This window comes from Bombyx mandarina, chromosome 20, assembly GCF_030267445.1.
Source record: "Bombyx mandarina strain Sakado chromosome 20, ASM3026744v2".
Lineage (NCBI taxonomy): Eukaryota > Metazoa > Arthropoda > Insecta > Lepidoptera > Bombycidae > Bombyx > Bombyx mandarina.
This window is the reverse complement of record NC_143226.1, coordinates 6,373,236-6,390,084: the sequence shown is the minus strand read 5'-3', so window position 1 is coordinate 6,390,084 and position 16,849 is coordinate 6,373,236. Positions and strand designations below refer to the sequence as shown.

Below are 16,849 nucleotides of genomic sequence, written 5' to 3'. Positions count from 1 at the left end.
TTAAATTAGAAATATATTTATTTACATTTTTAATAAAAACAAATAAATATGCGTGTAGTAAACAATTTGATCACAGTTTTACTTACGGTTCTGTAATGTATCTTTGCTACACTTTTTTAAGGTTTTCAAATAATTATTTTCTTGATTTTACAAAAATAGTTTGTATTCATTAGCATTAATTAATCATAATGTTAATTAAATCTTACATACTTTAAATTTTATTCAATTAATTGTATATTCATTTTGAAGTTTACTTCGATTCAGTTATAAATTGGATTTTCTAAATTATTGTAAGTCATATATGAAAAATTAAGAATCATCATTTCTGATTTGCTGATTGATTTGGAGTTAAGTTTAACTTTGAATATACCTATCATTTAAACAATTTTGTCACATGAAAATAAGAAAATTCAATCAGTTTTCATAAATTCGTGAAAGAACAACAAACACTCAAACATTTTAAAATCGTTTAAATTCACTAATAACATTAGCTCAATTTTTTTAATAACATAAAAACAAAAAAATTCAATTAAAAAAAAATTAGTAACATTTTTTATTTCATACAATTTTTTTTGACAATAGTTCCTTCGCATACTGCAATACAACAAGGTCAATGACTGCAGTTCTGAATGTTTTCTCATTGAGTGAAAAGCAACGTCTGCTATGCACCAAACATAATCAGACAATAATAAGTGTTCATATCGATTCACAAGCTCCCAAGTTCCTCAAGCTGAAACCACAAGTGTCCACTCTAAGCCCGCCATCAATCCCCACAGATTGGTGCAACAAACTTAACACCAGTAAGCAAGTTTCATAAGTCCACTTTAGCACCTATATTACTCAGGGGTATTGCTTTCAACTCAGTCCTCAGGCACAAGAACTCGCCCGCCACGCACATTACAGCCCCACAGGCTATGTTCAACGTCCACCACGAGAAAGTTGTGGGGAAACTTCCGTTGTAATACCAGCATGCGATCAAATGAAGTCCGTGGTATGTGCAACTGAAATGATAATATACTATTTAAATTCAGATATGCTTTAGTTTTATTATATTCAGTGGTTGAAGTATCTCCCAGCTGTTCAAAAGCATCAGTATTTGAAGTCTCACTTGTACCGTGTTCCATCCATTGTAACACCCTTCAAACCAGAAAAGATGATGGCTTCATGGCCAATATAGACAGAATGATAGTACTTCAGTTTGCGGGCTCACGATATGCCCTATTAATAGTAAAAGAGATGTAAGAATGTTCATTTTATAGCACAGTGCATATTTTACATTCATGCTCCTTTTGATCCGAGAGAACCTGATCAAAATCATCAATAAGTTGTCTGTCCTTCTTCAAACGAGGCTAGTGGAGAGTATTAAGCGGTAGGCAGCGGCTTAGCTCTGCCCTTGGCATTGCTGAAGTCCATGAGCGACAGTAACCACTCACCATCAGGTGGGCCGTATGCTCGTCTGCCTACAAAGGCAATAAAAAAAAAAAAAAGAGTTTTTTTTATCAATGCATTACAACATTGCCATATCACAGTCGATATTGTTAATAAATGCTACCAGTACAGAGGTTGGCTTTGCGAAGATTTAATTGAAATGTTAAAATAAAAAACATACCGATGTTCATTTTATATATGAGTATAATAATAATGTAATGGTATAAAACAATATCAAGATAATTTTCCTATGAAATTATGTTGTATTAATAAACTGTGTAATGTTCAAAGATAGTTGGCATTGATAATTTTTTTTTAAGTGCTTTGATAAACCATCAAATAACTAATAGTAATTTATTAATTTTTATCACAGATAGGGAGACCTACTCGAGGCTTGCCTGGTGTTCTGAGGTGTTCTTGCGGCGATGTCATTGCTTTATACATAAATGATAGGCAATAAACATATTCGTTGTGCAAAAAAAAAAATATTTCTAGGTCTATTAAAATCATTTCAATCCTACAGCTAGATTCGTTAAAATAGATTTTTTTTCAGGTATTTCAACTTAAAATAAGTCTATTGTAAAGTTCACGCATTGTCGCTCAGTCACGTTTGCCTTTCAAGCGTCGATATCATGTGGCTAATTCAGTTAGGAGAATATTGTGCCGAGCACTTGTTCCGCACATCTTGAGGTTCAGTTTTCTTATAAACACTAGACATTATTTATTTATCATATATTTTGTTTTAAGTATGTGATACAGTATTATCATTTTCACAAGAACATGTATGTGTTCATAATTGAAATCTGGTGAAAGAGGGAAGCTCAATAAAGTATTTATAAGCAGTATACATACAGATAGTGTCCCAGGTCCACAGTGACTACATTCCATCAATTGAACCTGTATACAGACTATGACAATAAAGACAAGGTAATCAAAAGCAGCTTTGCTATAACTGCTCCATAATTTCTGATATTTTCCAATCCTGGCGGCGGGGCAACGCAAAGCTGCCTCCGCCTATAATATGTCTTGACAGATCCTGTAGATTCACTCTCAGTGTTTTGCAAGCACAGCCGCAAGGCAGCATTCTCCTTGTGTTGTAAAGGAGAGTTCGACAAATGAACTAACCCATAGACACAACCCACTGACTTTCCCACTGAGACTATTCAGTGAGAATATTCAGTTCAACTGATTCTGATCTGGTGGTAGTTTCAGCAAAACACTGCTCTTTGCTAAGGTTAACGTTAGCAAATTCTCTCAGGTTGAGCCCGTGAGCTCACCTACCCATCTGCACATGGCTGGAATAGTCCCATAGGCTCCCAGTGAATGCATAGTGGCAAAAAAAAGGTTATAAAATATAAAAAAAATATTAGGAAAGTTTTCAAATCAATTAAAGTGACTAGATATTTTCTTTGCTTTTATTATATTCATAATAATGTCTTACCTAAAGTCCAAGCACAGCTTTGTCCGTCCAACAATCATCCATAATGCAAAGGCACCGATGACTGCATTGAAAACAAATGCTAATATCACTGCCCTTCCTTCGTTATCTACTATGTGGAGCTCCTGAAAATAACAAAACAAATTTTATGAAAATGCAATCAATTGGCAGACCAGGTGGTTGCATTAAGCATCTGTTTACATCTTCTCTGTTTCTTAATCTATTTCTATATATTTTTCATGTGTTTGTATTTCATTTGATATTGCTTACCAGTAAATTATAGCACATACAAGCTTATGTTAAGCAGTTATATAAATGAGCCTCTGGTAATATCTGAATGAGTTTAAGAATGATAAGGTAGTTGTTAAGAGGATAATGCTGATATGATGAGAATATATAGGCCTGATTACGCACCTATTTTCCGTAATTACCTGGTCATAATCACTGTAGGAACCTCTAATGTTAATTCTAGTATTATTTTTACCTAACTTGATAATTTAGCAAATAAAAGTTTTTGGCGGAAAATATTTTAGGCTACCAAATCATTCATTGTTTAAGCTAGGGACATACTAACGTACGAAATAAACCGTAACGGAGAGATTTACGTACATTTATTAGTTGAAACTTGACTACTTTTGTCATGCTACCTTTTGTTTGGTAATGTACTTACATGATATTCAAATAAATGATCCAAAGTTCTCGTGGAGCCGGTCAAGTCCTGCATGATGGCCACGAGCAGACTAAGAGACAGGTACATTACAGACTGCATTGCCACTATTTGAGATATTATCAAACAAGGGTCCCATTGCGTATAGCGGAATGAGCCACTGAACTTTTTAATTTTCGACATCGTAACAACGCACTGTTTAGGTCGGCAGAAAATTTAAAGATCTCTGTATACGTTGAGGACGTTTAATTGTAGGCATATGGTATTTTTATGACGAAATTAATGTTATAAACTAATATTAAAAAGTCACTGTTTTATCAGCTGGCTTGGACCTTAGGTGTATTATCTATGGATCTGTCACTATGTTAACACAGATAACAAATATGCTGTCACTGTTTTGCTTAATCTATTTCTAAAGTCGAAGGCATAGAGTAAGATTATATATAACCTAAGTCGAAGGATTTTTTGCAATGTGATGACATTCCGTAAAATTTCTTAATTTTTCACTTAATTGCATCTGTTAAACACGGTCTACACAAATAAATATTACTTTTTGGCGGGAACGCGAGGAGTGAAGTTATGCGATTTGTTTTATTTTATCTATTTAGTGTTTCTTCACGTTTAAATGTGTAATAACGGTGGTTTATTAACTACCGGTAAAATGGGGCGATTAGGGATTGACAGGCGAATCGGGAAAAAACCGGGAAAATCTTTCGACGCTCAATATAAGTTTTATATTCGTTGCAAAATCTTCCATTTTTTGTAGTTTAATAGTAGAATGTTGAAAGTTCACAAAACAACTCTGAATATGCACGATAATAGCTGCTAACTTATAAAAAATCGCGTTTCAAATTAACTTCCTGTGGTGGTCATTATTTTAGTGCTAGAAACTTTGCTCTCTTTTATTTATTTGATAATAATAGAAGACGACTATGATTTATAAACGTTATTTAGTGTTTGAACCAGCATATATATTAAAGGTAAGTCTCAGTTGTTATTGGTTTTAATGTATTTGATTAAATAAAAATACATGTAAAAATCTGTTGTTTTTGGGGATATTGGGGACGTCTTAGGTACAAATAACAACGAAAAAGGGGTCAATTGGGATGAAAATACGTGAAATGGAAACGACCTAAGTATAAATAGGTACAGGTTTGTAGGGTTGTCTATGTAGTTATAACAATATTTTTTAAATTTGTTGGTAAAAATCTGGTTTATTCGAAGCGAAATTGGGAATAAGTCTTTATTTGAAATAGATAAGCAATTTAATATAAGTAAGTCGATTTTGCAGAGACATGTAACAAGATCAATGAAATCTCAAGGTGGACAAAAATGTCTAAGTAATACATAATAAAATATTTAATATTTGTTCAGAGTGGGGGTATTCATCTGATTAATCCATGGAATAACCGACACACCTAATCTCTTAACCCAGATAGAAATATCAGCACTGTCGATTGCACCTATAATTGAGGTGATGTCTGCCATGTACTTTTGTCAGTTTTTCAATTTTTTTATTGATGATCACTTTGTTGGTGCAACTAAATAAATAAATAAATTAAAACTATATATAAAAATAAAAGTAGTGCCAACCCTAGGAAATTTCTCATTTCGTCCCAATTAACCGCAATTTTCGGGTAAATAGGGATTACACCTATTTTTGCATTTTTAGCTTAAACTGGAATGCTAGTTGCATAATTTTAAATTAGATAACAAAGATGCCCCCAAGACTCAATCATTTTGATCCTGATATAGCATTATATACATCAACAACTACCTTAAAATTGCTCATAAAGTTGGAATTTGTCCCTAATCGCCCCATTTTACGGTATTTAATATCTGTGAAAGTGAAGTGATAATATAGTATAAAATTTTTTAATTTTTAGATAAATTTTATGACCTGGCAACTAAGACTTTTAAGTCATGTCTTATATTTTAATTTATTTTCTTATTTTTATGAAAAATTATAATATGGAGTGAAATGAAATTTAATGAACGAAAATTATTAACTTGAGACACTAATAAACTGGGATGAAATTAAATTAAATGAAATGAAATGAGATGATATTATGTGGGATGAAATATAATCTCAATAAAATGGTCATTTACTGAAACTTTCTCAATGGACTTTTTGGAAAATCCCGAGAAGTAACTTTCAGCAACTTTGTTTCATTTTCCCACATTGGTGCACTTTCACAGATACTAAATAGTTAATAAACCACCGTTATTACACATTTAAAGCTGAAGAAACACTAATTAGACAAAATAAAACAAAATCACACAACTTCACTCCTCGCGTTCCCGCCAAAAGTCTCGTATGTTTTTTTTTTAGGGATTTTATAACCTGGTAACTAAGACCTTTAAGTCATGTCTTATTTTAATTTATTTTCTTATTTTTATGACAAATGATAATATGGAGTTGAATGAAATGAAATTAAGATGATTAATTTGAGACATTAATCAACTGTTATGAAATTAAATGAAATGAGATGATATGGGATGAAATATAATCTCAGTAAAGTGGTGGTCATTTATTGAGATTTTTTTCAGTGGGCTTTTTGGAGGATCCCGATAAGTTATGTCCAGTGGCTTTGTTTCATTTTCCCACATTTGTGCACTTTCACAGATATTAAACAGTTAATAAACCACCGTTATTACACATTTAAACCTGAAGAAACACTAAATAGACAAAATGTGGCAAAATGAAACATATCCGCTGGACATAACTTATCGGGATCCTCCAAAGAGTCCTCTGAAAAATATCTTAGTAAATGACCACCATTTTACTAATATCATATCATTTCATTTAATTTCATCCCAGTTGATTAATGTCTCAAATTAAGCATTTTCTTTCATTTAATTTAATTTCACTCCATATTCTCATTTTGCTTAAAAATAAAATATAAATTAAAATGAGATATGACTTAAAGGTCTTTGTTACCAGGTCATAAAATATCTTAAAAAAAGTAAAAAAAAATAACACATGTTCTTGTTTTCGTTCAGTGGATTAAACACATGATATTATTGCTTAAACATTACAAATAACTGTGCAATACAAAAATGGTAATTATAATACACTAACAAAAAAAAGATAAAGATGAAATACGACTAGAGTTTTTACCTCAAAATCTGTGTATTCAAAATAACCTTTTCGAAACTAGAAAAACGATCTTTGGAGATTCACTTTTATATTTTAAAACAACTTTTCAAACAGCGAGTCTTAGAGTCAAAATAGAAATAAATGTAAAACCTTACCTTGTTCCAGCCTAAAACAAAAAAGAAATTCATAGATAAAAAGAAAGCGGTGACGTTTAATCTAGTACACAGATCTCAAAGAGATCCTCTGGCCGCCGACGAAACAGCCCCGCAGCGAGTATTAGTGCCCGTAAACACAACCATCCCACCTACAAAGGATAAAGATCCAGTAAGTAAAAATACTCTCCGACTACAAGCTATCTGTTACACACTACAATAGAAGCCATGTATCCGTACTCCATACTTTCCAATGCCCGCCCTTGAAAAAGGTAGCTTAATTCTCCCATCACTGAGAATGGAAATTTTCTAACACCTTACTGAGTTGTGTAAAGATAATATTATTTTCGAAAGAAGTACTATACAGAAGCTAGAGATTTGTAATAAAGTTTGAATTTTGTCAAAGTGCATACCTATATTGTTAAGAATGGATTTATGTTTACAAGAAGTGTGGCTATGGTAGTTTTCCTATTACAGCACAAGAGCGCATTATGCGGCATAATGCTCAACATTGAATGTTCCCACTACAGCAACGCTTCGCACAATCAAGTACTCTCAAAAGTACTGCTCTCGCGTGATACTCGCAATCGATACGGACTCAGTGACAGAAAATTTACAAGGGTTTTTTCTTTAAGTTGGCATTGATCGAAATTTTGTTTATATTATTGTTAGTAATATTATTTAATGTTGAAAAAAATTGTAAGGCTTTCGTTTCGTCGTAGTTTCTTAGAAATAATCAATGTTAATTAAAACTGCTAACTTAGCGCACTCTGCTGATGCATTTGAAAACTAATTCACGTTCCAATTAAGCTTCAGCATAATTCGGCATTGTGCGTCACTGAGTCGCATTATGCTCTGTAATTGGAAAACTACCTATTTCTACTATCAGTTTCACCCACATGGGCGTAGTAAATGAGTTGTATAACTTAAATCTTTGATTTAAATTAAACCCATAAGTTATTAAATTCACTTCCTGAATCAAAGTATTATGGCACTGATAATCATGTGTGGTCAAGTGGTATATGAAAAAGGGCAATGCCCTTCAATGCCTGTTGCTTAGAGATATATTGAAGAACTCTTTTAAATGATTTTTATTTCATTTTAGGAATACACACCTGAACAACGCAAGGAGGAACAAAGGAAATACGGTATATATTACGACGATGACTACAATTATTTGCAGCATCTCAAAGACACAAAAGAGGTTACACTTGTGTTGCAGCCCGTGAGTTTTTTTTTTAATTGATTCTACGTAGTTATGATTGTTGATCTTGTATGAAGAACTTTTTTCAATAGAAAAACTGTTAACGACTTGCAGGATTTGACCACTGAGTCGCATCACTCCATATATATACACCAAAAGATTTATTCTTTAGTTCATGATAACCTAAAAAAAAAACTAATATCATACAAGATTATTCATTATTAAAAACTATATTTTTATTTGATTTACTCCTTTGCATGGTTCTCCCAAATATTCAGAATGTAGTTTCAACTGTCTAGTAGCAAGTCTGGATTGGCTTGTATCAATGTAACTCTGTTGATTAACAACACTCAACACGCATTCTTATCTTCTCTACGCAACATTAAGTAGAGAAAAATTTAAGAAAATAATTGTTTAGTGTAATATATAAAGTAATTTATGAAAAGTCAGTCCGTATCGGGTATCCAATGACCTCTTCATTCGGTGCACTGTTATATGTTTTGCATGTTTGTACTAACAATAATTTTTACTATACAGAAAACTCCACATAAAAAGAAGGAAAATGAATCAACAAAAACTGATGAAATCATCGATGAAGATGAAGAGCTGCCCATTCCAGTCACAGAACGTCTGATGCTGCCCAGTTCGGTGTTCGCCTCTGAATTTGAAGAGGATGTTGGTTTACTCAATAAAGCTGCTCCACAGGGTCCGTTTTTTTTTATTGATTTGATTACTGAATGGTCGAAAGATCACTTGAACGGTCGCTTCGTTCTTTTGTCGACAATTTTATCTTATACCTTTAAACGAGCAATTCTTATATATCTATTTAAAATCTTAATCTCGGAAACGGCTCCAACGATTTTTATAAAATTTAGTATACAGGGGATCTCGGGGGCGATAAATCGATCTAGCTACGATTTATTTTCAGAAAATGTTGTTTTTTTCGTGTTTTCAATAATCAGCTTTATCGATAATCAACTTTATGACTCTTCCCGATATCTATTGGTGAATAATAATACTATTTTTCTTAATTGAGAGAAACTAACTGCTTTAAAGACACTACAAGATGGCGTTATAAACAAAATTACCGAGTAAAGCTTGGTCATCATCTAGTATGTATATGAGAACGGTCGGTTCGTTCCTTGTCATCTCATTTGTGTCTGTCTTTAAGGAAGTCAAACAATGTACTGCCTGCCGCTAGTCACGTACGCCCTCGTTCCATTACTTTTCTAATTCTTGTCAAGTATCTGTCTTAGTCTGTGTCTATGTCTAGTCGTTGTAGTTCTTATGTCCTTGTCAAAGAGGTTGTACGCCACGACAACTACTTATAAGTATTGCATTATACTAACAAATGTGATTGTTTTTAAATTCCCAAAACGAACAGTAACTCTATAAAAAAATTCGAGTAATCTATAATTTTTTAACAAATTATTTAAACATTTGCAGGTTTACGCCTCGATCTGGATCCGGAAGTAGTGGCCGCTTTGGATGAAGATTTTGATTTCGATGATCCTGAAAATGAACTGGAAGACAACTTCATCGAATTGGCTATGGGGGACGGTGAGGGCTATAAACAATTATAAACGTTAATAAATTGTTGATACGTCCCACCTTTTGTGGACTGTAGGATTAGGATGGCCATGGAGCTTAATAAATAAACTCGCGAGGATTGCACGTATAAAATTTTTATTTTTGGAAATTTCATAATTCGCGTACATTAAATAGCACGGAAAAAAGAGAATGTTAAATCTAAAACATTTCAAAATTCAAAATTAATGTTTTTTCCACAACCACAACAATAAACAATATTTTATACCAATTTGTTGGGTTGCCAACACCACCTATGGTGATAAATAATTAATTGAGTGGATTGTGACGGAAGTGTGAAAGCTTAGTGTAATATCTTGCAAATAATAAATAAAAATCTGTTTAGTGGTAATAGAAGTGAAACCTTCTTTAAACGAGGCTTTTTTCGAGTTTTGTTTGATTGAGTCTCAAATTCCATTGGAACCATTTTCAGATGATGAAGAAGCATATGATGAAGATGAAGGTTCATCGGGTGATGATAACTCTGAGAAAGCGTTCTCTTCAGACTTTGAATCAAATGATGAAAGCGATTCACAGGTTTGGTTTGACAAAAACAATAATTTTTTTTGGTACAATATTGACTGGTGTTAGGAGGTGTTTGACCGAACGGAAAGGTCACTCCCCCTTCCCACCGTTTTGCTCTCTACCTCTCTCTCTCTCTTACCCTCTCCCCCTTCCCACCGTTTTGCTCGCTACTTCTCTCTCTCTCGTAACCCCTCCCCCAACCTCTTTATCTATCTCTCTCTACCCCCTCCCTCTCTACTTCCCCTCTCTCTCCCCTCCCCCTCTCCCTCTACTCTCTCTCCCCTCCCCCTACACCCTCTCTCTCCCCTCCCCCTGCCCCCTCTCTCTCTACTCTCTCTCTCCCCTCCCCCCTACCCCTCTCTCTACTCTCTCTCTCCCCTCCCCCACCCCCTCTCTCTCTACTCTCTCTCTCTCATATTCTCTACTCTTAAGCGACCGGAGCTGGTCGTATTTACTGTCTCTGGTAACAGTCAACAAGTGTTCACTATCAAAAACTAATTAATTATTTAATGGTTGACAGGATGAAGACAACCGCGGCAGGATGCCGACGTGGGCGCCGCCGGACAAGGACGACACCAAGTCGCGGTTCTCGCAGTACTCGATGTCGTCCAGCATTATAAGGCGCAACCAGGGCTTGGAGCTACTGGACAACAGATTCGAAAAGGTAATCACTTTTTATTTATTTTATTTTTATTGCCTTATTATTATTACTAGTGGTCCCTTGCTAGTCGAAATTCGACTATAATTAATTGAAATTATAAGTTTGAACATTATTATGGTTCTATTGACAAAGACTTATACTTCTATGATCACAGATTTCGCCAAAACTACACTATAGACAAATAATATTAAATCATCATTATCCTGCCCTTCTCCCAGTCACCTGAGGTCGGCGCAACATGTTTTCTCCTTCCATACTCTTCTATCATATACCATTTCTTCGCTCACTCCCCTCCTACCCATATCGTCTAGACAAATAATATTAAAGATAAAAAATATTAACCTATTCTCAATTTGACCACACACTGCAATAACAGACAATAAAAGTTTGAAAATAAACATAGAGTTTATATGTGTGTGTGTCAAATACATGGTGATGTGTGTAATGTTTTTTTATTGATTTAATGTATTATTAATGTATAATTTTTAAAAAATATTAGCATTCGTCACTCCTTCTCTATATCTATACTAATATTATAAAGAGGAAAGATTTGTTTGTTTGTTTGTTTCGAATAGGCTCCGAAACTACTGGACCGATTTGAAAAATTCTTTTCCATTAGAAGCCGACATTGTCCCTGATGAACATAGGCTACTTTTTTTTATTTTTTTATTTTGGTTTCATGTGTGTTTTAATGTTTCCGAAGCGAAGCGAGGGCGGGTCGCTAGTTCTCTATAAGTGTGGGAAATTTCACAATGCTCCGTCCGCGCAATTTTCATAAAAAGGGGTACAAAGTTTTTGCTTCACGTATTAATATATAGATTATTATTACAATTTAGAATTTAAGAAGGAGCGAAGGAGTGCAGAATGGTAATTTTTTTTTAAATTATGCATTAATAATACATTAAATGAATAAAAAAAAACGTTACACACACTACCATATATTTGACACACACCCATATGAATACTTTATGTTTATTGTCAAACTTTTGTTGCTCTGTTAGTCTGTGATCAAATTGAGAATAGGTTAATATTGTTTATTTGTCTATAGTGTAGTCTCGGCGAAATCTGTGATTATATTTTAGAAATATTATAGTCTTTAACAATAGAACCGTAACGTTCAAATTTATAATTTCAATTAATTATAGTTGAATTTCGACTACTGCGAGGGCCACTAGTAATTGTAAATTCTTAACGTATTATTAAATTTGAGCGAGTGAAATCGCGGGACAAAAGTGTGTCTATTATTGAACTTGACTTACGGTTAAATGTGTAGCGTGCAACACTCGGTCGCGCTCGGGCGTCATCGGTCGCGATCGGAGTTCCCGAACGCGCAGGTGTCCCGTGACGTCATACTGCGAGATTCGCGCGCGTCGATTTAAGTTGATTGTAAAAACGTAATTTTAGTTTTAATTCGTATCTTCTGGTGCCTAGCGTTGCTCACTTTACTTTTGGTTATATTTTAATATTGTACACATTATAGATACTAGATGATGACCGAGCTTTGTTCGGTTTAAAGCAGTTAGTTGCCCTCAATAAAAATAGTATTATTATTTGCCAATAGATGTCGGGAAGAGTTGATTATTGAAAACACGAATAAAACAACATTTTCTGTAAATAAATCGTAGCTAGATCGATTTATCGCCCCCGAAATCCCCTGTATACTAAATTTTATGAAAATCGTTGGAGCCGTTTCCGAGATTCAGATTATATATATATATATACAAGAATTGCTCGTTTAAAGGTATAAGATTGTGGAATTGGTGTGTTTGACTTTTATATGTTCGGAGTATAATAATCCCAAGAATACGAACAACGAATAACAAACCACATATGTGCCTCCGCGTAGATGTACGCCGAGTACGACGACACGGAGCTGGGAGCCCTCGACCTGGACGAGATCGAGGGTCACATGCCGGAGACGCACGCCATGCTGCTGCAGGCCGCCCAGGAGTTCGAGGCCTCGCAGAGGAAGTACAAGCTCGACAAGGAAACCGAAATGAGGAGGTATGGTCCCGCATATTCAGTATACATAAAGGTTTTTTTTTAAACACGCTTTATGTATCTATATATTTATAAAACTAGCTGACCTGGCAGACTTCGTAGTGCTTCAATCGATAAATAAAAGACCTAAAGGGGAATGCCCACTCTCCATAGTGTGCTGGGCCCAAGGTGGACATCAAATATTACTATAAAAATGGACTGATTCAAATTCTTAAATGTATTGGATATCTAAAAAATATATTGAAATTGACGCCACTATTATAAAAAATATAATAAAAATAAAAACTCGTTTTGAGGTTAATTTTCTATATAAATACTTCAAGAACTTTTCTTTTTTTAATGTTTAAGATGTTCCTAATGTATTTTTATCCAATTGTAGTTATTAGGGTATAAAAAAACACACATACTTTTTTAAATATCAATATTTTCTTCATCTTCATACACAATTAGTAAATCATCTAAAAATAGCACAGGACAGCATATACGCGGTTTTAAATCTCGGTCAGGTTAAAACCACAATTCACACAATGTTTTTCAGTCGTAGTATGAAACGTTATTGATAAAAGCAAAATAAATCGAAAAAAAATCAAAACACATCCATTTTGAACGCAAGCACAAGCAGCAAGCGAAGTGGCAGTCAGATTAAAATCAGTGTTGTCAGTATAAAGAAAAATAATTACATGAAATTCATATATCGATCATTTTTTTAAATAACCGATCATTGATTTATTTCTTAATCTTTTTCTTTACGAGTACACATTTTTTTTTTTTTTTGTTTTAGTTGTACATATTTAAATAACAATACTAGTTAAGTTTTTTTTTTATTGCTTAGATGGGTGGACGATCTCACAGCCACTCTGGTGTTAAGTGGTTACTGGAGCCCACAGACGTCTACAACGTAAATGCACCACCCACCTTGAGATATAAGTTCTAAGGTCTCAAGTATACTAACAAGTTAAAGTCCAATGGGTATGTCTTTGATGTTATTTTATGTGCTTATAATCGATTAAAATCGATTTATTAATGATAATACTTAAAATGATTTATTTATATAATTAAAACGTTTAATTAATACGTAAAAGATTTTGATGCTGGCAACATTTTTCCCGCAAAAATAAAAATCTTGTTTTTTCAATAGAGTTACTTTTTTTAAACTACTTATTGTAAACTGTAGTGGCGCTTATTTGGAAGAAAGTAAATGCATATTTATTTATGACAAAATTAATGCACTAAGTATTTTTTCTCTAATCTATTGTCCGCTTTGGGCCTGAAATGGGCCGTCCCCTTTTTGTATAAAATAAACTCAAACCATGCATTATGTAAAAAAAAATTAGCATTGTGCACTCCTTCTTTATATTCTCTACTAGCTGACCCGGCACACTTCGTAGTGCTCCAATCGATAAATAAAAGACCTAAACTTTTGTATAAAATACAAATAAGCAAACGAAATCCGTCCGACGGGGGATCAAACGAAAAACAAAATTGTTATTTTTATTTAATTCCGAGCATTTTCATATTTATCTACCTTTTAAACCTTCTCTGGACTTCCATAAATAATTCAAGACCAAAATTAGCCAAATCGGTCCAGCCGTTCTCCAATTTTAGCGAGACTAACGAACAGCAATTAATTTTTATATATTTGTATAAATTAAAATAAAATATATCTGTGCAAAGATATTCTTGAAAGTAATTTTTGATCATCTTCAACACGATCGATTAACTTGACAATTTTCACCAAGTTGCAATGCCGATAATATTATTTTACTTTTATTTAAAATTACTTTAGTCTAATATTAGGTGCACTAATATAAAAAATGATGTAATTTATTGTTTTGAGTTATCTACGGTATGTATTTTATGGTAAATTATTTTGTTTTTAAACTATATGTTATATTATTTTGTATTTTAATTATAAATAAATTGCCCTTGATTTTGGTTATGTGTTGAGCTTGGTTGATGTTTGCATAACTGCAATTGGTGATGCCCGAGGGCACAATGGCGGGTATGGAGGTCGCGTTCAGAAACTAGCGAACTCAGGATATTGTTTGAACTTTTCCAGGTTACAACGTCTTCAGGAAATCGAAGAAGAATCTGAAGAAGATGTCGTCACCGTGGAAGTTGAGCCCAAGGAGAGATGGGACTGCGAGACAATTCTCAGTACTTACTCCAACTTGTACAACCATCCGAAACTCATAGAGGAACCTAAGGTACGTCTACCAATTTACAACTTTTCAATGCAGCTGAAGTATTCCAGATGGTCTGTGTTACAATTACGGCACAATCGTATTTATAGTAAAAACCAAAACTATATCTATAACTATAACTTATAGTCAATAATAATTTGCGCAGGAGTTGCCGCCCCTTTCAACATGTCCTCCGCCTGAAGAACAATAGATGAAAGCGTGGCCATCTTGTGTCTTTACCACTTCGACAAATAAGATGCGCCGGCGACATGTTGCAGGGGGCGTGGTTTAACATTCTTTGCACACGGCACTCGGATCACCTGATGCGTCGTAAAATCGTATGATTTCTGTGCTGTTTTGAGATGTGCGAGTTGACTTGCCCACTCGCCACACAGCGATGACCTTAACCACATTGGAAATTTTCCTGTTGTGTAGGTTACCGGTGCCCTACTCTACTCCTCTATCATATACCGTTTCTTTGCTCACTCCCCTCTTACCCATATCGTCTTTCACGCAATCCATCCATTTCTTCTTAGGTCTACCTCTTCCTCTATATCCTTCCACATTCATAGTTAACATTCTCGTACTAAGCTCATTTTCATTTCGTCTCATCACATGTCCATACCATCCCAATCGCGCACTTCTCAGCTTTTCTGTCACAGGCGCCACTTTCAGACTTCCTCTAACATATTAATTCCGTATTCTATCCATTCTCGTTCTCCACACATCCATCGCAACATTCGCAACATTCGCATCTCTGCTGCATGCAATCCTCTATATTCTCTATAAGTGTGGGAAATGTCATATTCTACCGATGGCGCAATATTCGTAAAAAGGGGTACAAAGTTTTTGCTTCACGTATTAATATATAGATATATATTGCAGAAACCGAAGAGGATTGTGATAGATCCAAAAACTGGTATACCTAAGGACGTGCTCGGCGCCGACGGTGGGAAGCTGACGGTGAAGGCGCTGGCCAGGTTCAACGCCATGAGCGAGGCCGCCCCGCGCGCCGCCGACGCCGCCAGCCGCGCCGACACGCTGCTGTCCACGCTCAGCGCGCTCTCCATAAGGTGGGGGGGGGGGGGGGGGGGGGCAGAAACCCAGGGTCTCGCTTCGAACCTCGCTGGAAAACGTATAGAAACGCCCAAGGAAACCGCGAAAAACCCGGCAGTTCGCTTCAGTCTGATGCTGATGTAGGACAATATCTGGAGACGTTACGTTATACGCTCGAGATAAATTTCACAAAAATACACATTAAAAATCTGTTTAATCATTACTCGAATGATACTTTCAAGCAGACTTCAACATCGTTTCTGCTGTTTGACGATAGATGGCGTTACTCGTGCCGCTATAGTAGTACTTAGGACGAACTATTCTGGTGGTTTTCACTAGCCCGGTGACGCTGATATGGTCTCTCAAAACCATCAGCTTAGGTAGGGAAAAAATATCTAACCATTCCTAAATCGATCTTTTCATTTAGTACTATTTTCCCGTAACTGGAATAGCCTCTTATGCTACCAGCGAATGGGTAGGAAAACAAAATATTATTTAATCTCCACTAATTAAAATGAACACTTTTAAAAAAAACTTGTAACATTTCCCAGGCCCACAGACGAAAGTGTTGAAGAAAAGAGAGAACGAAAACGTTTATTGAAAGAATACAGACGAGAGAGGAGAATCGAGAAGAAAGCTAACAAAGAAGCCTTCAAGGAAGAGAAGAAACGGCAAGAGAAGATCATGATGAACAACAAGAATAATGTGCAAGGGAACAGAATATTGTAGGAGCAATAAATATTGTTTAATGTATAACCGGATTATTATTTATTATTTGTCGTACAAGGACTAGAGAGCTCTGCGGCTTGAGCTAACAGTAGCTATTACTCACAGGAGTATATATCTA

General features: G+C 34.8%; 2 protein-coding genes across 2 annotated transcripts; one reads left to right on the top strand and one right to left on the bottom strand.

Annotated features, from left to right (window-relative positions):
* Sys1 (Sys1 golgi trafficking protein) lies at positions 1-3,907 on the bottom strand. The gene is made up of 3 exons (XM_028183204.2): positions 3,537-3,907; positions 2,870-2,991; positions 1-1,001 (listed from the first exon to the last, which is right to left on the bottom strand). Exons 1-3 carry the CDS (start codon positions 3,714-3,716, stop codon positions 812-814), a joined length of 492 nt encoding a protein of 163 aa, XP_028039005.2. The 5' UTR covers positions 3,717-3,907; the 3' UTR covers positions 1-811.
* Positions 3,908-6,454: 2,547 nt separating this feature from the next.
* On the top strand, positions 6,455-16,755 carry LTV1 (LTV1 ribosome biogenesis factor). Its single transcript, XM_028181431.2, has 11 exons — positions 6,455-6,596; positions 6,799-6,957; positions 7,891-8,010; positions 8,527-8,695; positions 9,436-9,549; positions 10,010-10,113; positions 10,622-10,765; positions 12,609-12,766; positions 14,823-14,970; positions 15,832-16,019; positions 16,554-16,755. Exons 1-11 carry the CDS (start codon positions 6,594-6,596, stop codon positions 16,729-16,731), a joined length of 1,485 nt encoding a protein of 494 aa, XP_028037232.2. The 5' UTR covers positions 6,455-6,593; the 3' UTR covers positions 16,732-16,755.
* Positions 16,756-16,849: the final 94 nt, after the last annotated feature.